At 60.9% G+C, this 25799-nt stretch overlaps 1 protein-coding gene across 15 annotated transcripts in view; it reads right to left on the bottom strand.

The window, feature by feature from the left end:
• Positions 1 to 453: 453 nt before the first annotated feature.
• The window catches only part of RAPGEF1 (Rap guanine nucleotide exchange factor 1), a 123766-nt gene continuing 98420 nt past the window's right edge, over positions 454 to 25799 (bottom strand). For 8 of the 15 annotated variants that reach the window (XM_053919471.1, XM_053919475.1, XM_053919485.1 and 5 more), the window contains 15 exons: positions 20317 to 20589; positions 19417 to 19509; positions 17583 to 17671; positions 15166 to 15277; positions 13448 to 13523; positions 11302 to 11386; positions 9486 to 9578; positions 8486 to 8671; positions 7716 to 7800; positions 7477 to 7571; positions 6018 to 6096; positions 5808 to 5909; positions 4399 to 4496; positions 3116 to 3244; positions 454 to 2604 (listed from right to left, as the gene is read on the bottom strand). In XM_053919471.1, the coding sequence (XP_053775446.1) occupies positions 2454 to 2604; positions 3116 to 3244; positions 4399 to 4496; positions 5808 to 5909; positions 6018 to 6096; positions 7477 to 7571; positions 7716 to 7800; positions 8486 to 8671; positions 9486 to 9578; positions 11302 to 11386; positions 13448 to 13523; positions 15166 to 15277; positions 17583 to 17671; positions 19417 to 19509; positions 20317 to 20589 (1746 nt within the window). In that variant the 3' untranslated portion in view covers positions 454 to 2453. The remainder of the gene's footprint in view (positions 2605 to 3115; positions 3245 to 4398; positions 4497 to 5807; positions 5910 to 6017; positions 6097 to 7476; positions 7572 to 7715; positions 7801 to 8485; positions 8672 to 9485; positions 9579 to 11301; positions 11387 to 13447; positions 13524 to 15165; positions 15278 to 17582; positions 17672 to 19416; positions 19510 to 20316; positions 20590 to 25799) is intronic. The other 7 variants (XM_053919509.2, XM_053919517.1, XM_045196991.3 and 4 more) reach the window with 3 other exon arrangements.

The following is a 25799-nucleotide window of genomic DNA, read 5'->3' as shown; positions in this document are numbered from 1 at the left end:
TCGGAGCCCGGCGTGCGCGCAGTGAGCCCTGGACGCTGGGCCACACAGGCCTCACACGGGGAGAGCTGGGATTGCCCCACTTCCAGCTGGAGCAGCCAGGACAGAAACGGGGCCACCTGGCCTATCAGCTGCGGAGCCAGGACCAAAGCCCCTATCAGCCAAGGGCTGCCTTCCTCCAGCACGTCCCAGCGCAGGACTGGAGGGGCCTGCCTCTCATCCTCCTGCGGGGAGCACCCTGGAACCCATAGGCTTGGCCCAGCACCACCCACGGGCAGATCTGGGTTCGAACCTCCCAGGTCGCTGGCCAAGCACACGGCCTCCTTGGCCCTTGGGGGATAGGGGTGGACCCCACGCCTTCTGAAAGGAGCTAGTGCTGGGCATAGCCCTCCCCTCTGCCGGAGCCACCCCCACTCCAGCCCTGTCCCAGAAGAGGCCACGCAGTGCACGCCCGGCAGCTGTCCTCAGTATTTATTCTCCTTTCATACAAAAGTTACAGGTTTGAAATGTCTGCAGGAGGCGCCACTGTCAGTCAGGTCAGGCAGGAATATATTTTACAAGGGGGGGCCTGGGGTGGGGGAGGGGGTGCTTCTCAGAATTGGGGTTCAGTTCAGACACAGCGCCAGCCTACCCTCTCCTTGGCTCCACCCCCACTTGCATGGAATCAAACTGTCCTAAAGATCGATTCCCACACATGCCCCAGAGACAGACAGCTCGTGGCCAAGCCTGTGGGTTCCTCTGTTCAGATGCCCGAGGGCTCAGGGACGGGGGGCAGGGCCAGTTCTGAGCCGAGGGGAGGTGGAGCCCCCACCCCACCAGCTCACGGCCGAGAACAGGCCACGAACACACATCTGCCCGTGAGTGGCTGGGTGCTCTGGAGGGAGACCTGGGGCTCTCTGAGGCACGCGGGCACTGCAGGTCCCAGAACCCAGGCCCGATTGGGGAACGCTGCCAGGAGGACTGCAGAGAGCAGGCATGGACCAAACCCACCCCGCACGCGCACATGGCACTGCCGTCCGCAGTGACTCGACTCACACACTCGTTAAATAACAAAGCGACATGCCGGCAGGGTCTCCGCCAGAGGGACAGTGACAGACATTTCCTAGTCGTCCCCTCCCCGTGGAGGACAGACAAGGGAGGGAAAAGACCTGCTCAGCTTTTCTTCTTGATACAAGCTGCTCAAGACCCACCGAGGACTTGAAGTGACGCGGCTTTGTCTTTAAAAACGAAGTCTGAATACCCCGCAGCTGTCGCTTCCCACTGCTCCCGCCCTGCTGAGCACAGGCCCTGCGGTTGGCGTGACCGGGGGCCAACCTCAGGGCAGGCCAGCACTGCTGCACGCAGGACTGGAGGAGGGCAGGCCCAGGGGGCGTGGGAGGCTCCGGCCAGGCACCTCTGGATGCGGGGATAGGGTGGGGGGACCCTGCAGCTCTGGCCACAGATTGTCGACCTCAGCAGCAAGAGTGGTGTGAATGGGAGGATGGAAAAGCCTCTGGTCCTGAAGACCTTTCCGGAGAAGAGTGAGCCCACCCCGTGGTGGGCAGGTCTCGTGAGCAGGAGGAGGAGCCCCTGCCACCCACCAGGATGGAGCAAGGTAGGAGGGGGCCTGGGGGCAGGGTGGGTAGGAGATGGAGTTTAAGGCACACGGCGAGTGACAGCGGAGGGGCCACTGGCCTCCCCCAGGACAGAAAGGCCCCACTCTCTCTGAATGAACTCACACGAGTTACGGGCCAGCTCAGGTGAAACACATCTCTCAGACGGTCAAGTCCTCTCCCGCTGCAACCTCTTCCTCCCAGCTCCCCGCAGTACGGTGGGGGCGGGTGAGGGCTCGGGGTGGGAGAGGGCTCAGAGTGGGAGAGACGCAGCAGAAGACGCTGCTGCTCATGGCCAGGGTCCAGCAGCAGACCCTGGGGGCCGCCGTGATAGGAGCACCTCCCCTCCTGGGCCAGGCGAGTAGCTCACCACTCTCCGTTTTGAAAAGCAGGGCTGGAAAGTAGAAGTAACACCCCCATCCTCTCTGCCCACCCAGCTAAGAAATATCCTCCTCATTCAAGGTCCCTGGGAGCACAGCCCCCAACAAGGGTCCTTGAACCTCCACTCATGTCATTCCAGCAGGTCCAGGACCCTGGAAGTCAGAGTGGCGGAGATGCCAGTGTTACTCACTCTGCTCCCGGGGGGGCGGAGGAGTGGGGGGACAGGGAGGGGAAGACAAACGTGAAAGCAGAAACCAGACGAGAAAACCACTGGGTCACAAATCAGCAACGAGACCTGCCAGCTGGCTCCACGCGTAGGAGGGAGGCCAGAAGCTGCCTGGGCTCCGGGCTGCTGCCCTGCCGGGCCCTTTGGCTGAGGCCGGGACACGGCCGCTGTCACCTGACAGGTCCAAAGTCCCTTCCGGCCCCGGAGCCGCACTCTGAGCCTCTCCTGAGCGTTCTCCTTGCTCACGGCACCTGCTCCTAGGTCTTCTCTTCCCGGTCTGTTTTTCTCCTCGTTATGTTCCTAGGTTTGATTTTCAGAGAGAGTTCCCACAGGGCCTCCTCGGCCAGGTGGTCGCTGAAGTCATTGAAGAAGTTTATGATGTCGTCGTTTCTCCGGATGTCATAGTGCCTGGTGAAGAGGGGAGGGTGACCAGTGAGAGCCCAGGGCCCCTCGCAGGGGACCCACTATCGTCCCAGCACACGGGCGCAGCAGGGGTTACTGCTGCCCGTGGGCCATGGGGCAGAACATGTGTGTTCAGAGATGAGGCCACCAATACGGAGAGCCCAAGCTGGACCCTAAAGCTGTGCTCTCTGCTTCTTGCAAGGTCTCCCCAAACAGCGTCCCTGCACCTGGGCCCCCTCTGCAAGGTGCCCCGTGGAGACCCAGCTCCTTGTGCCCACCCCGGTGGGCTCTGTCGTCTGGGCTGCCCCTGCTGTTTTGGAGTCCAACAGCCAGGGTCTGCACCCCCTCCTCGCAGCAAGACCAGCTACGAGCTCCCCCACGTGGGGAATAGGCCCCACTGGGCTGAGCCCGTCACGCACGCTTTCTCATGTCCTGCTGGGTGGGGCAGGTGGACCCCTACTAGGCCTTTGTCACGCCCCACCTCTGCTCAGGGCCCAGGGGCTGAGGCCGTACTCACGCCTGCTGGAAGCAGCGCATGCTGTCCAGGATGTTGAACTGCTGCCACCGCTTGGAAAAGTTCACCTTGCCGTCGATATAGTCTGGGTTGCCCAGGTGCACGAAGGTGAGGTCCTGCAGGATGAGCCCCCTGCAGCGTGGAGAAGGCAAGTCATCCTCCGGAGGCGACTCAGGCGGTGGCTGGTTTCCAGGCCAGTCGGCGGGGCCGCCGGGAAGAGCCAGGGCTGACCTGGCCAGGCCTTTGGACTGTGCCCGAGAGGCCACCAGCACCTCTAGGACTTGTTAGCGTCTTCCAGCATGGAGTCCTGGCTCCCAAGCTCTGGGTCCCCGGGAAAGCCAGCTCCCGCCCCCAGTGACTGTCCCAGCCTGCAGAGGGCTGTCAGGGAATGGGCTGCTGCAGGGAAAGCCGGCAGAGTTGCGGGTTTGTTAATTAAAATCCATAAATGAACGGAAAAACGATACAACCCCAAACTGGAGCGGGGTGGGAGCCAGAGCCCCCCTGGGTAACGGGTGTGGAAGGAGCCTCTCACCGAAGCACACGTGAAGCCCCAAGGCACGGGGCGGGCAGTTCCTCCCCTCGGGAGCCCAGCCCCAGCAGAGCCCTCGGAGGGGGCCAGGAGGCCGGAAGCAAGGGAGGGGATCGGCTGTCTGATCTGTGTCTCCAAGGGAAGTCCCATCAGAGACCAGCCCCGAGACAGTGCTGGCCGACTCTCCCAGCCCCTTCGGAGAGCCTGATGCCCACTGGCACACTACACACTCTGGTGAGACCTGCAGCAACGAAGCCTGTTTAGCTTCGATTTCCCTTATTCCCTGTGCTTGCTGGCCACGGGCTCCTTCACCTGGAAACACCTATTTGCTCCATCCCAGGGCCTGCCCTGGGGACTTGCTCTCTGAGCTTCTTCACGCCAAGTGCTCTCAGGGCTCCTGGGGTGACTTAGGGCCCCCCTGGTGGCTGCCATGTGCCCCCAAATTTGAGGACAGCTGGAAAAGGGCGTGACGCCCTTGCCGGGGAAAGGAAGCTATTCATCTTGTCTGCACACACGCCTGGACGCGTTGACTGGCTGGTCAGGGAGACGTGGGGCAGGATGGGGACTCAGAACCATTTTCACTGGACCCTACTTTTCTGTTCCAAAGTAAAACGTGCTGCTCCTTGTTATGCGATTTAAAGTTAGCACAGAAGTACAAACGGTGTGGTTGGGAACCGTACAGTGCTGGTTTCTCAGGGAGCCCGACGAGGCACCCCAGAGCAAGTGTGGGGCAAACCCAGCAGGAGGGCCCACTCACAGGTATGGGATGCACGGCGGCTCCACCTCCGACAGGGCGGCCCGGTAGGCACGGAAGGAGGACGAGCTGTCGATCAGTGTGCAGTACTCCGCCAGGCCCTGGGCAGGAGGGACACAGGAACCATGAGCACTGGAGAAGGCTGGGCACTGAGCCCTGGCCACTCCTCACCGACCAACTCATCACTCACCCTCTGCCAGTGCTCGAGGGCGCCCACACATACCATGCTGTTCTGGAGCTAGGCCTGGGCCCAGCCCGCTGCAGGGAGGCCAGGCCTGTCGGGGCCCACTGCCCAGGGACGGCTTGGGCCTGATCAGGCCGCTCTGCTTCCTCATTAGCACCCACCACGTGTACGGGACCTGGGCCTGGGCCCCTGCTGGCCGTGGTCTGCACTGTAGCCCGAGCGAGCCTCTGAAGCACAGCCTGACCCGGGTCACTCCTAGTGCCACGCCTCCCTTTGCTCCTCCATGCTCACAAGGCCAAGTCCACCTGGGGTGGGCAGGCGGCCTTACCCCACTGCTCCTGCACACAGCCTGGGCCTCTTGCCTGGAACACTCAGCTGACCCTTCCTTTTTGTCTGTCAGGTGCCCCTCCCTCTAATGGGTCACCTCCTCCAAGAAGCTCCTACCTCCTCAGAACCTCTTCTGTTTCCCTGAAGCACCTGGCATGCATGTCCCACTTCTCCAGTGCTGTTCTATAGCTGCCCTTTTACGTCACCTGGTGAGACGACACCTGGGTGGCCCAGCCAGTGCTCAGCCCTGTGGCTTTGCCTCCCTCATCACAGAGAAGTGCCCCTACAACAGCAAAGGTCTAATCCCTCACCTGGTCCCCCCAAGGCCCTCCTGACCCAGGCCTGCCCCTCCCGAGCACTGTGGCCATGCTGGCCCTGTCCTGCTGGTGGTCGCCAGCTCCCACCGGCTTACCTCTCCTGCCTGTGCACCCCTGTCCCTGCAGCTGAGAATCCCCTCCCTTCCCCGGAGGCGGCTCCTCAGGCCGTGCCCTGACCGACACTTCCTCTGGGGCCTCCCTGAGCGCAGGCCCCCGGGCACCCGTTCTGTCCCTTCAGCACCCAGCCTGGAGAAAGCTGCCAATACCACGTCTGCCTCTTCGCAGCACAGCCCCCAACGCCTAACGGAGCCCCAGCCCAGAGCAGGCTTTCCAGAGGGGTGGGCCAAGGAAGGGAGGGGCAGGTACCTTCTAGAAGCTACGCGCTGTGGTGCAGGCAGCAAGATGCTGTGATGTAAACCCCCAGCACCAACCACGAAGCCCCTCGACCCAGGGACAGAGACTGGAGGTGGGAGACGGAGGCAGGCTGGGGTGGGCTGTCCTGGCCACAGAGCAGGTGGCTGAGGAGCCAGGGCCCGAGTCCAGCTCCCCATTCCCGCCCGGAGCACACCCTTCCCAACCCTCACCTCTGAGGTCTGCTTCTGCCACTCCAGCCTGCGGATGGGCGCCGAGTCCAGCGCCGAGAGGATGGCCAGGTAGGAGTTGAAGTTGTTCAGCTTCCGCAGATGCTGCAGAGAGAGGTGCAGCGGCAGTGAGGACGAGGTGGGCAGGCTGGGCTCTCCCACTGCCCGGGGGCAAGGCCTCCAGAAGCAGGCCCAGGAGGGCGCCAGGGCTACCTTCATGATCTTGATGAACTTCAGGAGCAGCCGTTCCCTGTCCTGGGCCTTTTCCTGTAACATGATGATTGACCGGACCCTGTGTGACCGGAGGAAGAAGACGGCTGAGGCCCCGGGCGGTCCTGGTGCAGATGTGACCAGCTGGCACACGTCCAGGGCTCATAGCGAGTGCCCGGGGCTCAGGAGGCACCAAGTGCAGCCCTCGTCTTTGTGCTCGTGGAGCTCACAGGGTCCCGGGGGAGGCCATAGGCCACAGAGAGACCTGGTGGCTGTGGCCGGACACCAGCACGGGGGTCAGTGATGGTGCAGCTGGAGGCTCTGGGGGTACAGGCAGGGCTTTCCTGACGAGCGCCGACCCCATGCTCCACTGGGGTGGGAAGCCCCCCAGGGCCTCAGGACTAGCTCAGGGGGAGGGCAGGCCTGTGGGTTGGGAGGCCACCTCGCCAGACACGAGGAGGGCACCTCTCCACCTCAGCAGCGACCAAAGCCAAGGCCGGTCTCGCACGAAGACAGGACAGCGGCCTCTACCCTGTGGTTTCACGGCAGCCACTGCTGGTCGCTGGGGGGAAGGGCCGCCTCTGCCCCGTCAGCGAGCGCCTGCCCTTATCTGCCCAGGAGACAGTGGCTCTGCAGGGCCCCTGCACCCCTCCCAGGCATACCCCTCCCCAGGGCTGCGCCCGGAGCCCTCTGTGACCAGCAAGCGGCCGGTCTGATGCCCGGCACGGGGTCTTGTGCGGCTTCCGAGCCCTACGAACGAGTCCTGTCGGGTTGCTACCACCTCCTATGGTGGGGAGAAAGGCTGGGAAAGCTGGGGATGACCAGACTTCTCTCCAATAAGCAGCCCTTGGGGTGTTTTTAAAACACTGGCTGCCCCCTGGTGGCAGCAGCGGGTAGTGTGTGGGGTGGGACGGGCCCTGGTACAAGACGGCCCACTCAGGTGCCACCACCCTCTCGTTGATGCCAGAGGCTGTGGCACTTTTGAGTCATGTCTTGAAGAGTCAACAGTTCTGTTCTGTTCTATTATTGGCATGCTCCTGAGCTCTACTCTGCTTTAAGAATTAAAGGCTACCTAAAAGCATTAATGGATCCCACTCTTTGCTGTTCTCTCTTGGGCACAGGGAGTGTGAGGCTGAGCCCTGAGGCCGCCGCCGCCCTGGCAGCGAGGACACTGGAGAGCACCAGGGCGGGGGAGCAAACCTCACCCCGCCCCATCTATGGTAACCGTTACTATCCAATCCTAGACCCTCCCGCCTGGTCTCCCACTCCGCAGCCAGCCCTCCAGCCTGGGGTGGGGTGGGGGTGGCTTTCACTGCCCCGGACACGCCCTCTGCTCTCTGCTGCCTGTGGTTCACAGGGAACGTCCCCAAGCCTCAGGAGGAGCTGGAAGGGATGCAGGGGCACCGCCCACCCCCCACTGGAACCCTTTGCCATGGAAGGGGCTCCGACGGGGACCCCTCACCAGTAGGACATGTTGTTGAAATGCTCCGTGAACTGGGTCAGGTTGGGGCTCTTCTCCTCGTTCTGCTCTTTTGCCCAAAGTAAAACCTCAGGAATCTGAGAAAGAAAGTAGACTGGCTAGGGCTGGAGCCCTCCCACTTTCCTGACCCAGTGGGTGGGGGGCCGGGGTCGTGGCGTCTCTGTTCAGGGACGAACTGCCCGGCTCCGGAAGGGCCCGCCCCAGCCCGCCCCGCAGCCTACCTCTATTTTGTAAAAGAGCTCGGCATCCAGCAGGGTCAGCTGCTCGGCTATTTCATGGCTGTGGAAGTCGTGCAGGGTCCCCGGCCTGGAAGAGAGATGCACGAGGGGAGTGGGCGAGACGGCGGAGCTGAGCGGGCCTGGGAGCTGGGAGACTGGTCCGGCCAGCCTTGCCCCACAGCAGGAGGGCACAGGCCATGCAGCAGGCTGGCGGCAGGTCAGGACCATCCGTGCTCCCCACTTGAACCATGGTGCCAGCCCCCCTCTCCCACTGCTGTCGCGGAGGGTGCTGCAGGTCCCCTGCGAGCCCAAGGATGGCCCAGCTGCCTGAGAACTCAGGGTCCAGGGGGACAGAGAGGGTGCCACGTGAACGAAGGCTGGGGCGGAGGGGCAGGCAACACTGGAACCTACACAGGGGGTCTTGGGAACATTAGGGAAGGCATGGCGGGGTGGGGCTGGGCAGGCTTCCACAGCTGCCACATCAGTGTCAGGAAGAAAATTAAGAGTCAACCACAGCCCAAAGCCCATTTATCTGTCCCCTGTCCTGGTAAGCCACCAGGTCTGGGTGCCCCACCTCCTGGTTAAGATGTGACTCGTCACAGAACAGAACCCTGGAGAAGAGGTGCCCACTGGGCCCAGCAGAATCAGGGTGTGAGGCTATGGACTGCAGAGAGGCACCAGGGAGAACGGGGCGCAGCAGTAGCTACGGGGCACAGCTCTAGTCAGAGGAGGCAGGGGCTGGAGAGGCCACGGACAGACGACTGGCGGCTCACCTGGCTGCCACGCCCCTGGCTGCGAGAGGCTGGTCGGAGTTGGCACACCTGAGCAGCTTCTTCTGGTCCACCTTGTCCAGGATGTTCTTCCGGAGCACGCGGGCCAGGCTGAGCTCACCGTTGCACACTAAGCGGAAGACCAGCTCCATCAGCAGCTTCAAGATCTCTTCTGTCAGCTCCACTAGGCTAAAGGGTTGAGGCCACCATGGATAGGGACACAAGGACAGAAGAGAGGACAGCTGCCACGGGGTCCTGAAGCCACCTCCAGATACCTCCAAGCCCTGCGGCAGCCACCAGCAGAGCTTGGACACCTCTCACGGGGAGAGAGTGAGGAAAGATCCTTGGACTGCTGGGGGAACCTGTGGTGACAAGAGACCCTGTCCTCTTGGCAAGCATATGTTGGCCCTGGAAGAGCACTGGGGACTGTTGGGCCTGGGACTTAAGAGATGAATCCCACCAAACTCCTGCCCCTGAGGACTGCTGCTTCTGCGGGTGAGGAGGTACAAAGAGGCCCTGGCCCTTCAGACTAGATGCCCCAGGACGGTCCCCTGCACAGGGTCTTCCACACAAGGAGGCTTCCCAGCAGGGCACCACTGAGGCGGCCCCCTAACAGAAGGGAAGTGCCCTGAGGCAGGGCCTGGGAGGGGGCCTTCACCAGTCTAGGAAAGGGCTGGCCTGCCGTGTGTCTGCGGGACATGCAGAAACGAAGAGCGCCCCCCTCCCCCGCCAGGGGACCATGGGGACCTGAGCTCGCCCACCGTGAACCCGACCTGAGCTATGTGCGGGAGGCACGGCCCCCACGAAGAAACCAGGGTGCGGGCCTAGGCTGGGTCATTTCCCCCAAGGCCGTGTACAAACAGGCTGGAGTGGACCCTGTGCGGAACTGTGGGCACGTGGCTGGGGAGAAGCAGGGACACCCCAACCTTGGCACAGAAGCCAGTACCCCAGAGGGGACTGAGACACCAAGGCTGCCCCATCGCCCCAGGGCGGAAGCACTCACCAGAGCTCATCCACCACCCGCACCAGAACGAAGAACGTGTTCTTGCTGACGCGCTTCTTGAACGTGTCAGCAAAGGGGGAGAACTTCTCGTACGTGGAGTGCAGGTTAAAGAAACAGCCATTCCCACACGGGCAGGGACAGGATGATGTGAGCGGGAGGGCCACCTGCCGCCAGCTGCCACTCCCTGAGTGCGGGGATGTGCTAGGGAGCCTGAGTGAGGCACTGCCACCCGGGAACCAGGGCACGGGGACGGCGGAGGCCTGGGCAGGGCAGCACAGCAGGGCTGCGACACAGCTGTTAGCACCGATCTCAACATGTCCTCGCCTGCCACCCTCTCCTGCCCACAGAACCGCCCTGCTGCCTCTCCCAGGGCCGCCTTCTGAGCCTCAAGACGAGACTGGCGGTCACAAACCACATGCCCCGACCCCCTGAGGGTGCATGGCCCAGAGGCATCTTCCTGCACTTGACTTGAGTTCCTGGAGCCTGAGAACCGCGAAGGGGCACCTGCTGCTCCCCCGCAGCCACCCAGCGAACACCCGGCCTTGACCAGCAGCTCCCGGGGCCCTGCCTTCTGCTGCCCCTCCAGACCCTGCTCCCGCTCCTTCCTGCCTGCTGCCTGGGGACCTGGGAGTGCTCAAGAAGGAGCCACGCGCTAGGGACAGTCCTCAGGGCCTGCAGCACAGAGGGCTCACGCACCAGCTGTGCTCAGGGTCTCGATGCTGAAACATTTGCATTCATAGGCTGGAAGCGGCTGAGCACGGAGGCGCTGAGAAGCTGAGCTCGGGGGTCAGAGGTGGGGCTGGGGGGCTCTCCCGCCAAACAGCTGCTAACCTCTCCAAGCCTCAGTTTCGTTGCTCACACAGAGGAATGCAAGAACGCAGCGTAGAATATGGTAACAATATGGACACACGATGCTCATAGCTGGCCGGGACCGTACCTGCAAGCACTCAGCAGCATGCCCGACACTAGCAAGTTCTCAACAGGTACGCGCCCCAACCACCTGCTGAGCCCGGCCTGCGAGCAAGGTCTCCACAGATGGAACCATCCACCTCAGTGCCGAGGGACCAGAAGGCCTGCGGGGAAGAAGCCTCAGGGCACACAGGAGGGAGCGGAGAGAGCTGGGACCCCAGACTCTACCCCAAGTGACAGCAGCTGTCCAGCAGGTGGCAATCACAGGTTGTGACTCGGGGGCATGGTCAAGGAGAAGCAGGCCTTGGGCTGGCCCACTTTTGGGGGGCAGGATGGGACCTGACAAAGAGGCATCAAAAGTGGTCCTTCCAGGCCCTGGGGTCTTCTGGGAAAGGTGAGCTCGCAGGCAGACGTGGCTGAGGGGCAGGTGCCGATTCTGCTGTGGACTTGAGTTTCGGTCTATGGCCAAGTCTGCCGTCAGGCGGAGGGGCCATGCCTTCCCTGAGGCTGTTCACCTGAGCCTCTATTCCCGAAGTCCCTCACATCCCGACCGCCACCCTAATGCCCTGGGGCCCTGCTCGAAGCCGCAGGGGCCCCCACGGTCCCTCCCTGACAGGTCGATTCTAATGATTCAGGACCACCCGGGGCTGCAGCTGCCCCGAGGCAGCTCGCTCCAGTCCTGGGCCCTCCCCTCCCCTTGCTCAGCCCTCTCACCGATGGGGACGGAAGCTCCAAGGGGAAGCCTCGTCTGAGACCCCAACGCCAGGGCACGGCAGAACCGGGCCACACCTGCCCCCTGCTGCCTCCACGGCCACCGGGCCCCTGAAGGAGGGCTGAGCGGGCGAGAACGCCCCTCTTTCTCCAGTGTGGGAGGCTCTGTGGTCAGACAGGAGCCAGGAAAGGATATCTGTACTGCAGCTTCTTGATGAGCTCCTCGGGGGTGATGAAGGTCCTGTAGGTGGTCAAGAAGGCCTCGCAGTACAGCACCAGGTCTGGAGGGAAGGACAGTCGATGAGTGACGCCTGCCCTGACGTGCACCCTCTGACGGGACACTGACAGCTACGGCCTGGCGGCTCACAGGCCTGCACGGCCTTGGGCTCAGGGAGAACAAGTCAAACCCGCCCGTGGGTTCTGAAGCTAACTCACAGGTGACGCCTCTGACGGCAGTGCCCGGGGACGGAAGGCTCGGGGACCTGCCCACACTGAGACCCAGGAGGGGGTGAAGGGGCCTGCTTGGCGGGCTGCTGGGGTGTGCAAGAGGGAATGCTCGGGGGCAAGGGAAGGGCAGGGCCAAGCAGAAGCCCTGCTGGCAGGCAGCGGCACTGGGGCTGGCAGCTCCCCCCACGGCTGCCCCTTCTTGGCCGTTCTAGCTCGGGGCGCACAGACTCCCGAAGTTTCCTTTTCTGCTCAGAGACCACCCTCCCCCATCTTTCCTCATTCACCCCAACTCGCTGGAGGGAAGAACCTCACAGACCCCCGTCTCTGGCTAAGTAGCGCAGGCTTGGCCGACCCCGGCTCCGGGCCTGAGTCTGCTCTGCACACCCCTGAGTGCAGGGCCCCCCCGTCCAAAGCCGCTGGTGCGGTCCCTGGGCCACAGGAAGCCCCCATGGCCCTCGCTGTGTGGCCCATGGCCTCTGCCTCCACACTGCGTCCCAGGTACACCCGACTCTGGTTCCTTATAGCCTCAGCCTTTCCGTGAATAAAACCAAGCAGAAGCCCAGCTGGCAGAGCAGCCTCTTTGCCAGGCACCGTGGGCACAGACTAGAAGGTTTTTGGTGGCCCTGCCTATGGGGCTCGCTCTGGTCTTGGCCACAGCTGGCTGACCCTGGCAGGACAGCGGAGCCCACTACTCCGGGTCGAGGACTCGAGCCAGCCCCCACATCAGCCTTTTCCTTCTGGGTGAGGGCAACAACCCTTCCTCCCACCAGGCGGAGGACCGCCGGGGATTCCGGCACGTCCACTGGGCACCATCAACCTTTGCCGGTGCCAAAGCGGACCAGCTGCGGCTGCGGCACGGCTGCGCCCCGTGGCCGCCCGGGCCTGCGAGTGGCACAGCCGCATTCTAGCTCAAAGTCTTCAGGGCTGGGCTCTGCGCCGGACACGAGACACCAGGGGAGAGGTCCTGGCGGGCAGGACGGCGCCGAGTCTGGGCGTTTCTTTCTCGGCTGCGCAAATGTTACTCCTGCGCTGCTTTCGTGACTTAACCGTTCTCAGGATCACTTTGAGAAATCGGCTGTAGAAACATAGGGGTTTGGTCATTTACAAAAAATGAAATTGGGGGGTCACGGGGTCAAGACTGGGGTGTGTTAACTCCTTCCACGCCTGATGTTAGCACCTGTTGGCACCTCGCCTGGGTCGTAATTTGTAAAGGGTGGGAACAAAGCGAGTGTGGGAGATGCAGGCAGTGCAGCCCCTCCCCGGGGCTGACCGAGGTCGGGGCACCTTCCGTAGCCCCGCCTCCTCTGCCCAGCGGCACACAACTTGGAAGGGCAGCTCTCCTGCCAGCACAGAGTCCCCAGAGCAAAGGTCCCTACTCCTCTACCCCTCAGAGGATGAGCACGCTGAGGGCCGGAGACCCCGGGAAGGCAGCGCCCCGTGGTCAGGCTCTGGGCTCCTGGGCGGAACATGACCAGAGTCCCACCTAGCGGTCTGGAGTGATGCAATGTCACGTAAGCACCAGGGAGGGACAATAGCCCCTGCGAGCCGGTACTACTGCTGAACACGTCACTCCAGGTACCATCTGTGGGTGCCTGCTAGGAGCTGAGCTCTGCACCCGACACTGGCCCTCGACACCGGTGTGGGTCCCAGGGTTGTCACCACCCCACACCACAGGGGGACACACTCCGAGAGGGCCGGGAAGCAGAGGTCTGGCTTTCAGTGCAGGTTCCTGGCTCCTGTGGTGGGCTCCAACTACGGTGACCCAGCAGGTCTGCCACCAAACCTGCTCAGGGCTGGTGGAGAGGACAGGACAGGGCAGCAGAGGGCCAGGCAGTAGGTGGCTGCAGCAGGACCCCCGGGCCCAGGCAAAGGCCACCACAGAGGCGCGGCCGTACCTTTCCGGTCTGTCTCGGTGGCGTGGACCAGCAGGATGTCTCCAGACCCTCCCCGGACATCGGGCCCGTCATCACCCTGCAATGACAACCGCACAGGGGCATGAGGCAGCATGCGGCCACCAGGGGTCAGTTTAAGACGCCACGGGCAGAGCCGAGACAACAGAGATGCAGTGCCAGAGACCCCAGGTCCCCGTCCCTCTGCCCGCCCAGGCCATCCAGCTGCCCATGGCCCGGTGCTTGGCGGCAGGCCCAAAGCAGTGCCCGCTTAGCAGATGGAGGCCGGGGGGGGGGGGCCCAGGCCCCACGGGCACCAGTGCTCGGCTCTGAGATATGCCCAGGGTCACAAGGGGGCAGCACTCTTTGACCTTTCCCTGTCGCCAACCCCGGGGCCAGCGGGGCGAGGAAGGAGGTTCTCACATGCTGGGGACAGGGGGCCCCATGGGGAGGCAGGCAGGACTGCCACTAGCCTCTCCCGGAATCATGGGAGGCAGCTGGACTGCTGCCCACCACGTCACGTCCCTAGAACTGCAGCCAGCTGCCCTAAACCCAAATCGGCTTCCTCAGGTGCAGGGAGAAGCCACTTGTTGGAATGTCACAGGTTCTTCCAGGGACCCTTCTTAAGGAGCACAAAGTATCACAAAGACATTTAATCATACCTGACACTGCTTATGTGACTGGTGACTGTGGTGGCCGCCTGCCAGTTAAAGAAACAGTCTCACTTCCACGTGAGCAAAGAGAGGCCTTGCCCCATTAACCTGGCCTGGAGCCAGAGACCGCTGTCGCCAGGGCCAGTGTAGGAGCGCAGGCCAGAGCCCCAGCCCCTCGCTGGCAGCGGGGACTCACCCCGCCCGCACCCCTGCTGCCGGCAGCCCTTGTTCTCACAGACTGCCTGCCTCCTCTGGGTGCTGGTGCTCACTCCAGACTCCAGGGCCCAGCGTGTCTCGGGTTTCCAGCCCAGACTGGGGGTGGCTATACCAAGGACCTGGTTTTTCAGAAGAAATTTCTGGGAAGTATCACGAAGCATCACTTCTGTCTGGAGAGCAGCCGGCTGGCCCAGCACCTGCCAGCCAGGCTTCCCAGCTCCTCTCCGCACTGCCCAGCCATGTGCGAGGGGCAGGACCTGCCTGCGCATCTGCGTCTGCGTGTGAGCCTTCACCCAGCCAGAGCCCGGGAACGTGGCCTCTTCCTTGGGGTGGGCCATTTGACTAAGCCACTCCTCTGTTTCCAGACTCCCCAGGCAGAGGGGGACGCAAAGCTCTTTCAGGTTAGCTCCTCTCTGTTTGACAGGTCTGGGTGCCGTGTTTTACCAACGAGGCCCCCCTGACAAGGCAGGGGGTGGAGGCGGCCTGAACCGCCTTGCCAGCCACATCTCCCCCACTGTGCTGGCTGCGGGTCACTCTGTCAACGCCAGCTGCATGTCTAGTGCTGACGAGGGCTGGGCACACCTGGGCCCTGTGCTGAGTGCCTTACGGGGGTCTCACCCTCACAAACCATCCAGCTGGAGCTCGGGGGGATCCCTAACTTGCCCAGGATCTTTTGGTGCCTGTGGTGGCCCAGGTGCTAAGCCAGGAAAGAAGAGACACATGGAGCCCATGGCCCAGGCAGCCACACCCAGAGGGCCAGCACCTCGCCAGGTCTTTCCGTTTGACACACGCTAAAGCCCCCCTCATCCTCGTCACAGGCCAGACCCTTCCAATGGGGGCCGGCGAAGAGCTCACCTCCTGCTTGAGCGTCAGCCTGGCCATGATTTCATTGTGGTCGATGAGAGACAGCTCGTCCACTTCCTCCTCCGACTGCGCCGACTCTGGAGCCTCTGGTGACCTCGGGGCCCTGGGGGGCAAGCGTTCTGTGTTGCAGGTACCCAGCAGGCCCTGGCTCCACGCGGCCCGGAGGCTGCGGCAGTGCTGCCCTGGTCACGGGGGCCGTAGGTCAGAACCCCACCCCTGAACAAGTCTCCCTAATCACAGTGACCGTGTGCAGCCCAGGCCGCCCCCACCCCACCCCACCCCACCTCATGAGGCCAGGGGCTGGGGTGGGAGCCAGGGTGCGAGTTGGGTCTCCAGCTCTGCCACTGAACCTGCGTGACCGAGGAACCTCCCTGTCGATCTATCTGTGAATGGAAGGGGTTCAGCAAGGAAGTCAAGAAGGTCCCAGCACCACTCTCAGCCACTGTAGTCAGGGCCACCAGGTGTTCGGGGAGAGCAGGCCACGCAGGATGGGAGAGAGGGTGTGCGCAGCCTTAATGCCACTGCCGAAGTCTTTGGTGAGGGCCATCTATCTCTCCATGGGACCCGCCCTTGTCCTGGGCAGGGGTCTAGCAGGGGTCACAGCCTAGTCTCAGGGCAGGGAAGACCCCTGGGGGGGCACAGATAAGCAGAGACTGAAGAGCTGCACAGGAAGCTGCTGGTGACGGGGGAGGGGAGAACACCCGAACAGAGGGAGCAGGGGAGTGGCTGGGTGACGTCTGGGGGACACGGGCACTGGTCCGCAGGCACCTGACCTCCCCCCGGAATTTTCTTCCACATTCCCCATTAACACTTAGGATTCTCAAGGTGGACCCTGTCAGGCACTGGCTGCCCTTGTGGTCACAGGTCACACTTTTGACCCTAAGTTCCTAAGACTTGAAAGTTTGGGCCAACAAGATGGGCCTGAGCAGAGCTCCGTGCGGTCCTGGGAAGAACCCCGCGTCACGCATCTCGTCACCGTTGTCTGTGGTTTGGCTCTAGTGGAAAGAGACGACATCCCAGGGACGTCTCTAGCCAAACACGGCCCGCGCAGGCCCAGTGAGTGGGAGGCAGAGCCCTGGGCTGCTGTCACGTGGCCCAGAGACGCTCTGCCACTGGGTGAACTAGAAAACCTGTCCCCCTTGCTTAACACATGGGGCAGCTCGGCCTGGCAGGTGACATGCACTCAACGTGGACACAGAACTTCGGCCAAGAGCAGGCTTGTGGGCTGCCCTCCTCCAAGGGCCCCTACAGGATACTTTCTAGCAGTTTTCTCCTGCTCCTTGCTATCCTGCTTCTGCTTCAACCATTTATGCTTAGGCCTGGCATGACACCGGGTACTGCTTAGCTTTGCGCCCAGGACCCCAAGAGGCAGCTCACCATGGCCGGAAGAGGGAGGAAAAGCTTGAATACAGGGTAGGGCAAAAGTAAGATCAGAGTTGCTCATATGGAAAATACATATGAACACACAATAACTAACACATAATAATATGAGAATAAACTCTGTGTTTTTGGTACTCCCAACTGTAACTCTGCTTTTGCTCCACCCCATATATGAAACATTTCGAAACGTTTCACAAAGGGGAAGCCGACAGGGAGTTGCGGGCGGCTGGGCGGACTTGCAGGTCCTACACAGCACGTTCCGCGGATGTAGTAGAGAAACCTACCACCTTATTACTGAACCTGGTTGGGTTTAACTGATACTGAAAAGTGTTGCAAGAGATGAAAGAGACAACCAACTAAATGCAATTATGACTCCTGATTGATCCTGGTTCCAAAAAAGCGAGCTGTACGACATTTTAGGGAGACTGAGTGAAGAGTGAGATGGCTTGCAGATAGGAGAAAATGTATCGTTCATTCTCTCAGGCGTGAGACTGGTATTGCAATCAGGTGGGCTTTTAAGATTTTTCAGGAGGTGTGCTGGAGCACGCGGGAACCGAGTGTCACGCCTATAACTTACTTTCAATGGTTGAAGAATATAATATACGCACTGTATCTATAAACTCTCAGTAAGAGGGTTTCCGGCGGGTTCTTTCACACTCCCTTACTGCACCTGAACTCGGGATAGGCCGAGGCAGGCCGGCCTAGGAGCTGACGGAGACTGTTGTGCGCAGTCTGTAAGGCGGCTCGCGTGTGCAGACAACCAAGAAGCCGTGGCCAGCTGCCTGCGGCTACAACGAAGAGCTGTGAGGGGCGGGTCACCTGCGATTTTCCTGCTCTCTCGAAGTCTCCTGTCCTTTCCACATTTTCTACCCTGAGTGTGAACACCTTTGAGAACCATAAAAAAGGAAGGAACGTGGACACGGAGCACCAGCAGGTCCGGCGTGTGGCTGGCCAGGGCAGCTCAGGCCATTCCCTCTGGGAACGCTCACCACTCTCACGCCCCCGGCCCCACGAGGGTCGCCACCTACCTTTCTCCCCCGTCTCGGCTTTCCTTCCCGGGTGCGCTGCCGAGCGCAGAGGGATCCCTGGGGTGCCCATCTTTCCCAGCTGGCGAGTCCTGAAAAGAGAAGTCAGTGCTGGGCTCGTGACAGGTACCCATGCCAGGGTGGTCTGCTTCCCAGCATCCCTGCCTGATGGTGGCTTCAGAGTGTAAGTCCCTACGGAGCGATCCCAGACAGGACCCAGTCACACCCTCACACGTGCTGCCTCACACTGAAAGCACAAGGCCCTCTCAGACCAGCATCTCGCCCTCTGGGGACAGTGAAAGGTGCCACCACTTATAATGTGCCAGCTGCCAGCTGAGACGAAGCCGTCCTATCCCCCTCCTGGAAGAAAGGGTGTCGCAGCTGCTACTGCTCAGCAAAGCTTGGCCAGCACCGGGCCCACGCCGCGGCCCGCTCCGTCAGCAGCATCGCCGTGCCCATGCACACGCAGACGGGGGCTGGGGGAAGAAGTTACAGGCCCTGCCCAAGACCACACAGCTAGGAGGCTGCAGCCTCGACTCAAACCCAGAGTTGCTGCCCGCCGAACCCGTGTCTTTAACTGCTGTGCCCTGCTGGGCAGCGCAGCTTTGTGACTTGTTGCAGAGACAGTCCTCAGGACCACTGTGCTCGACGGCCTCCCAAGGGATGGCTCCAGATAGCCTAGCCACTCCCATGCGTGCATGCGACCCCCTCCTCCAGCAGCCTCACTTCTTCCTGGGGATCTGGGCCCACACTGCCCAGCAACAACACGGCGCTCCTGCACCCCCGGTCTGCCACCAAGGCCGGGACAGAGTGGGGCAGCACGAATCCGTGCGACACTGTCACGGGGAGTGTTCCCGGTGAAGCGGTCGGCACTGAACACGGTCCTAGGCAGTGAGAGGCGTGGGCCCTGGAGGGCCGGCCTAAAGTGGATGCTGTCGGGCAGCGGCCAAACTGGATGGTGCTGGGGGTGGGGGCACAGGTGAGGTGGGAACTCCAGGGGACAAACAGCTGGGCCCACGCATGGAGGCACCTCCCCCCACAGTGAAAATTGCATAGCGCCCTACAGCCTGCTGGCACCTGAAGCAGGGCTGGCACTGTACAGACCTCCAGGGTGCTGTGGGGAGCCCCTCTGGGGAGTGGTCTTAACAGGAGTGGCCACGCTTCTCATGGGCCTGACCCTGGATTGACCACCAGGGAGGACTCAGGCCCCTCCCCTCAAGGATTCCTCCCACTCAGGATGCGGGGAAGGAGTTCTCTCTGAGGCTTCTGGATTGGGTCATGTTTTGCTACAGCAAAACCCGGAAGCTGACTGCTTCACAGAACTGCTGAACCCCACAGTCTGGAGCTGGGGCAGCAGTGAAGCCAGGCGGACAGTGTCAGCTGGTCCTGTACGCTCTCGGGGGGAGGTGCATGGGGGCAGAGCAGGGCCTGCCTACCTGCCAGACTCACCGCTTCTGGGAAAGCAGTAGGGAAAGGGGGGAGGGGGCATGCTGGGGAGGAAGAGGAGGTGACGGTATGGAAGGCTCTGTGGTAGAGAGGTGGTCCCTCTGGGACAGGGATGGAGGGTGGACCTCAACGCCAGAAGGTGGGATAGACAGAAATCCCTGAAAGCACCTGACAGGTGGCCAGGTTGTCAGCAGGCTGTCCCAATTTCCAGAAGACCCATTGGGCAAGCTCGAGGAGAGTCACGTGCAATGAAGCGAAAGCCAAAGACCTCCACCAAAAGCCAGGTCCTCGGCCCATGGGGCCGGTCTGCTAGGGACCGGGAGGCTCAGCCAGAAGCCGGGCCGGCCCTGCCAGCCGGCCGCATGCATGAGGCGGCCCCGAGGCTACTTACTCCTCGAGAGTGAGCCAGCTCCTCGCTGCTCTGGCCAGAGGAGCACAGATTGACATATTCACCCTCACCCGCCTCCTCGCTGGCGTTGTCACTCTGGGGGAGACAGGACAAGAGCAAAGGCACATGTGACAGGCCCTCCAGCCGGCCCCCAGGCTCCGAGAGCAGCACCTGCCAGGAGCCCTACTGGCCACTCCTCGTGGGAGAGAGGACGGTGACAGTGTGCACGCAGGTCCCCCTGAGTGGCTCTGCCCCAGGGTTGGACAGAGAACAGAGCTGCTTGGCCACCTCTTATTTGTGTTACATGAGACCCACATTTCCCTCTGGATCTTCTTCAAAATGCCAGGGCCACTCAACTGTCCTGGGGAGCAGTACCCTTCTCCTCTCTGCCCTCGTGGGGACTGCGGGTCCCCGCATGATGGGAGGTGATTATGAAGGGAAAGCAGCAACCACACAGATGACTCGATGTGCCAGAGTCGGTCCCCGCCTGCCCGCCCCATCCCTCGTCCGTGTCCATGCCTACTTGCCAGGCAGCACCTTCCCATGCCCAGCACCACATTCAACCGAAAGGCAGCCGCCTGTGACCTCTGCACCTCTCTCCAAACACTGCCAACCCCACGGAACACTAGGAGCATCTTCTAACTTTACGCTCAGGGTAACTGACAGTCTCTAAACGGTCACCGATCCACCTGCAGAAGTGCAGACCCCTAGTTTGCCGGGAACTCTGTACAGAACGGGCCACTGCTTCACCGGAGACCTACCACAGGCCTCCTCCCAGCCACGCCGCTCATGGTTCTAGCGGTGGCAGCCGAGACGGCCAGCAGAGGGTGGAGGCCTCTCTGGCCAACAGTGACACTGCTTTCTCCCACTGCAGCCCCCATGGGTGGGGTGCTGAGTTCTCACCAAAGGCGTCTGGGGCGAGTCAGTGAGAGAGGTTTCGGAAGGAAGGCAGACAGGGCTCCCATGAAAGGTGCTCTCCTGAGAAGACGAGAGAGGCCCGTCCACGGCGCTGGGGGGCGGACCGGCTGCGGTTGGCGCCGCCAAGTCCGAGCTCTGAGACGGGTGGACAGGTGGGAAGTGTGGAGAGGAAGAGGAGGTAGACGGGAGGAAAGGCTGTGCGGAAGCTTGGCTGTGAGGCACGAAGTCCTGGGAGTAGGACCTAAACACAGACTTATACTAGAGATGCAGGCAGAGGACAGACACAGAACGAGGAGATGGGGGAGAAACAGACAAAAGATAAAGCAGTTAGATTAACTTGGCTGAACTCGCATGGGCTGCTCACAGTAATTCTAGCAAGGGCCGCACAGCAGGCCCGACCAACCCCGCCGTCCTCTGGCCCAAGGTCCCCCCACCTGGACACCCTCCCTTGAGAAGCCCTGGACTGACCAGTGCTGTCCCACACAGCAGGACGCCCCCAAGGACAGCAAGCCCCATGCTCAGCATGGATGGTCACATTCTCTGCTTGTCACACAACCCAGTCCATGCCTTTTGTCCTTTGAGGGACCAACTGGGTAAATTCAACATGTTCAGTCAGACACCTGCTCATGGTTACTCATTTTGGATCTTTTGGATAAATAAATCTCTTTGGCGTTATCCCTTGAAGTCAAACACAACAGCCTTTCACATATTGTAATCCACCTCAAGCTCTTTTGGAAGGGTGGGGCATTAGCCTTAAAAATAGTTGGAAGAATTATGTTAATAAAATGCTAAAAATTTCCGAGTTAATTTCCTTCCCTACTCAATCTTTTTTTTTTTTTTTTAAGATTTATTTATTTTTAGAGAGAGAGGAAGGGGAGGGAGAGAAACATCGATGAGTGGTTGCCTCATGCATGCCCCCTACTGGGGACCTGGCCTGAAACCCAGGCATGTGCCCTGACTGGGAATCGAACAGGCAACCCTTTGGTTTGTAGCCTGCACTCAATCCATTGAGCCACACCAGCCAGGGTCCTTCCTACCCAGTCTTTTCTTTCTTTTGTTAAAATTTTTATTATTATTTTTTTCTTTTCCTCCTCATTTGAGGACATTTTTCATGGCTTTCAAGAGAGAGTCAGGGAGAAACCCTGCTGCACTTGGACCGAAGATCAAACCTACAACCCAGGCATGTGCCCTGAGCAGGAATCGAACCCACAACCCTCTGGTTACGGGACGATGCTCCAACCACCTGAGCCATGCTGTCCAGGGCTTTTTTCTTTCCTTTTTTAATAGATGAAGTCATCTTGCAATGCCTTCAATGCCACCTTGGAGCCCCAAGCCCCACCCCCCCCAACTCTCACCCAGAAGGAAGGTCTGAGGTCAGCCTGGGAAGTGCACAGTGAGCCTCTTCAGGCCTGGGCTCTGCGCAGGGAGGAGAGCCAGAGGGGCAGAGACCCCTGGCCACCAGCCAAGAATACGACCATGTCACCACGACCCACAAAGGGCTTGCCAACGTCCCAAGGAAATGGGAGAGGAACGTGTGGAAGGGACTGTGGCCGAAGTCCTTGCTAAGCTCGCTCGCCCACTATGGACGTAGAACCCAACAAGCCCCAAACCCAGCCCAACTGTGCACATCGCTCACTCCATGTCCTCTGCACTTGGCGGGGACTTTTCAGACTCCACAAGGAGGAGGAAAAAATGAAATTTTAAACAAACAGGAGGTCAAAACTAGTCGCATCCTTAACCAGTCCTACAAAGCTCCACTATAACCTGGACAGAGACCTCCGGCCACTCCAGGACAGGCAAGCCTCCCTTCCTGTGCCGGACTGCTGGCAGCCGGCCTCCTCGCTGGCTGCACCCATCAGAAGGGAGGGTCTTCCTTCCTCCTTGGGGAGGCCAAGGCCCTCTCACCCTGCGAGCGCCGGGGGGCTGCTGACTCACACCAGACACAGCGGGCCTGTCCTGGGCACCCGCTCACATGTCTCACTGCCCGTCTAAGCACAAACTCGAGGCGCCCCCCACACAGTCAAATGAAAGAGTGGGGGAGCCACATGTTCTGACCCGCGAACGCCGCGCAGGATTCGGTTCCTGCCGGAAGTGACACTCTGGTCATGTCCTTCTCTGCAGAGGAGCTGGGGAGCTGTGTGTGTGTAGCGCCCTGGAGAGGGTGTGCAGAGGTGCTGGCCCTCCTGCCAGTTGAGGCTGCAGTGAGGAGTCTGGGCCTGGGAGAGGGCCCTCCCGCGCCCACGCTGGAACCCCGATGGTGGACTTGCGGCCCCAGAGCTGCGAGAACTGGACTTCTGCTGCTCATAAGCCACCCAGGGTGTGGTACTTTCCTAACAGCAGCCAGAGCGGACTAAGACAGAAAAAGGCCAGCTCTCTCTTGAGCACCAACACTGTCCTTACTGGGACCCAGCTCCTGAAACCTGCACTTGGCTGGCCCTGCGACAATGAACCCCTGACTCAGACACAGTTCCAGCGCGATCACAGGAGTTGTGACATTTGATAGTGGCTTCCTAGTGGATCACATGGCATGTTAAAAAGGTCTTGAAGTGACAAGTTCAGGGTGGCAGACTCCGGCGCGGCTGGTGTCTTTTTTGGGAGCTGGGACATGTTTTCAAGTCATGTGGACCTGTACTACACACCCCAGTGACCCTAAGCGAGTGACTTAAGGTCTGGAGCCTCAGTTTCTTCCCCTTTAGAATGGGGATGAAAACACTAGCACTTTTGCCCCAGGCTCTCTGTGTGGATTTGATGGTGACGCCTGAGTCCCAGCACAGCCTGGCACGTGACCAGCACTCCATCAACATCAGCTGTCCTCCCTTACCCTCCCGAATCCCAGTCTGGGAACTACCCTACACAACGGCACTGAGACACTTAACAGGGGTCCCACACTTCTACTGACCCAACAAAGGAACACTCAGGAATTGCTTCTAGTGTTGGTACTTAAGTACCTAAAACGCTGCCTGATTCAGCGGTGTCTCACTTTTGAGTGTGGAAGGGTAAGAGGCAAGCACCACCCACTGCCAGGTTCAGGTCCCCAGTGGGAGACGGAGAAGGAGGTCCAGGGACATGCCAGGGCATGCAGGGCAGGAGAAGAGCAGCCATCAAAAAGGAAGGAAGGAGGTTCCATCTCTAGGACTAAGTGTCCGCAGGCCCTGCCCTTCCCACCCCGCCTGCCCGCCCTCCTCCCTCCTCCCTCGGGAGCTCCTGAGCAGCTCTGGCATGCGAGCTATGCAGTGGTGCTGGGACAGGGGCCAAGCTTTGAAGGCACCTTCCAGGGCTGGGGAGATGCAGGGGCTGCTCTCTAATCACCAGGAAGCCCAGTGCCTCTGCGGTGGCTCTGTAGATGTGTGGGCCACGTAGGGGCTCATTATCATCCCATTTCAACACGTCTGGTCTCTACTACTTCCCCCAGAAGTATTTCCAGGCCCTTTAAGATTGTATTTATTCATTCGAGCAGGGAGAGAGGCAGAGCTGGCCACTGAGCAGAAATGCCACTTCAGCACAGCCGGGGCGTATTTCAGGTTCTGCCGGGCGCCCCGCTCCGCCTCTGGCCGAAAGCCCGCACTCCCTGCAGCAACAGCTTTTATTTATAGCCAGAGGAAGGCTGTTCGGGCTGAGGATCTACAGCGAGAGGGGCTGCCTATCTGGGGACTGCAGGCTTTTGGCCAAAGGCCTAGGAGGGCCAGGGTGTTCCTGGGGAGAGGCGGCCTTAGGAGAGGGGGTGCTGTACCGCACCCCCCGCCCCGCCCTGGTCAGCCCTGATCACACAGTCCCTCTGCTGTCAACAAGGACCACATCCAGGTGGCCCAATGAGCCCCTCTCACCGCATGCCCCCTGCTGGCCAGACGAGGGGCCCAGGGTTCTGCACGAATCATCTCAATCCCTACACAGCGCGGCTCTGATCCTTGTCCCAAGATGAAGAAACAGGCTGGAAGGGCAGGGCCACATACCTAGTAACACACGGCTCCGCTCCTGAGAGGTGACGTGGGATGGCCCACACTCAGTGGGTCTTCTGAACGCAGGACAGTCCCTATCCACGCCGTCTGCAGCTCTGACTCTGCCCGCAGCACTCCTTAGCTGAGTTTTGGGGTGACCAGCACACTGAAGGCAGTGGGCTGAGGCTGGAATGAGGACCAAGCTGGGGGTGCAGAGAGAGAGAGAGCTGCCCTCATGAGACGCTGCGACCAGCATCCACTCTTGAAAACACACACCTGGAGGAACCACCAAGAGTCTTCTGAGGGTCCAGGTTGACCGAGCTCAATGACCTTGTCTGTTGGCATGTGGCCACCCATGCCCAGAGAAGCCAAGCCGCCCGAAGCTGGCCCGGCACCAGTGCTCACCGACACTCTCTCTGCACTGTGGCCCTGGCACGGAAAATGACCGGGGACGGGCCCTGTGCTGTGCTGGCAAGAAAGCAGGTCTTTAAGCGAAGAATCAGGATTCCGCAACCTAACACGTCCTTGCACTGAATTCCTGGGGTTACAAGGTAGAGGGGGCTGTCTGAGGAGGCCGTTGGTGGGCCAGCAGCCGGGGGCCCAAGGGCCTTGGCTGGGATGGCTGCTCCACAGCGACGTGAGTGCCAAGATTTAGGGAACCTTAGGCCCTATTAATTGCAGGGAAATGCGCCCGTTTACAGGAATGGACTTCCTGTCGTGGTGAAGTGTTTGGGGAGATTGGTCATTACCACACACTCCTGGCTCAAGCAAGGCTTCTGGTTTTGGTGTTTTTGGAGGCTGCTTGGCAAAGTAGATCCACTGTTGGACAGCTGGTTTGGGGCCTCAACTGTGACCCACCGTTTGTGAGAGAACACACTCAAGGGAAGCTGCCAGAGAGGCTCGCTTCCCCTACAGAAAATCTCCGGGACAACAGCTCCGTACTGGTCCTGGGCTCAGCACGCTTCCCGCAAGCAGGGACTCCGAGTGTCTGTACAACGTGAGGCCTGCATCCTTTCTCCTGGAGGGAAGTCGAGCTTCTGGCCACTGCACGATCCCTACCTGACCTCTGGGGGAGGCGGCGCCTAGAGAGAGGCATGCTCTCACCTATTCTTCCAGGTGAGACGTGATCACTCCTACCCAGGTGACCAGGAAGGGCCCTTGATAACATTCCTTGTTGCTCCAGGTGGCAAACTGGAAGGAAGAGTGCTGGCTTTGTCTCCTCTCTCCTTCCTGGTCCGAGTGAGCTGTGTCTGCGAAAGGCTTCCTCTGGCTCTACCGAGGCCCAGACCACCGTCCTTCCTTGACGTCCCTGCAGTGCTTATAGGACCCCTGCTCCCCAGGCGTGCCCCTGCAGAGCCCGCTCGGCCCAGGACGACAGCCACGAGTTTGGCCCTGCTGCACGCATCTGACAGGGAGGGGCGGCACCGGGGTCACGGTGGGGTCCGAAACCTCTCTTTAAATAAACTTCCCAGGGAGTCTATTTCTAAAAACCACCTGACACTTCTAATGTGCACTTTATAACAAAGGGTGTGG

This window comes from Desmodus rotundus, chromosome 1, assembly GCF_022682495.2.
Source record: "Desmodus rotundus isolate HL8 chromosome 1, HLdesRot8A.1, whole genome shotgun sequence".
NCBI lineage: Eukaryota > Metazoa > Chordata > Mammalia > Chiroptera > Phyllostomidae > Desmodus > Desmodus rotundus.
This window is presented reverse-complemented; position numbering and strand designations above follow the sequence as displayed.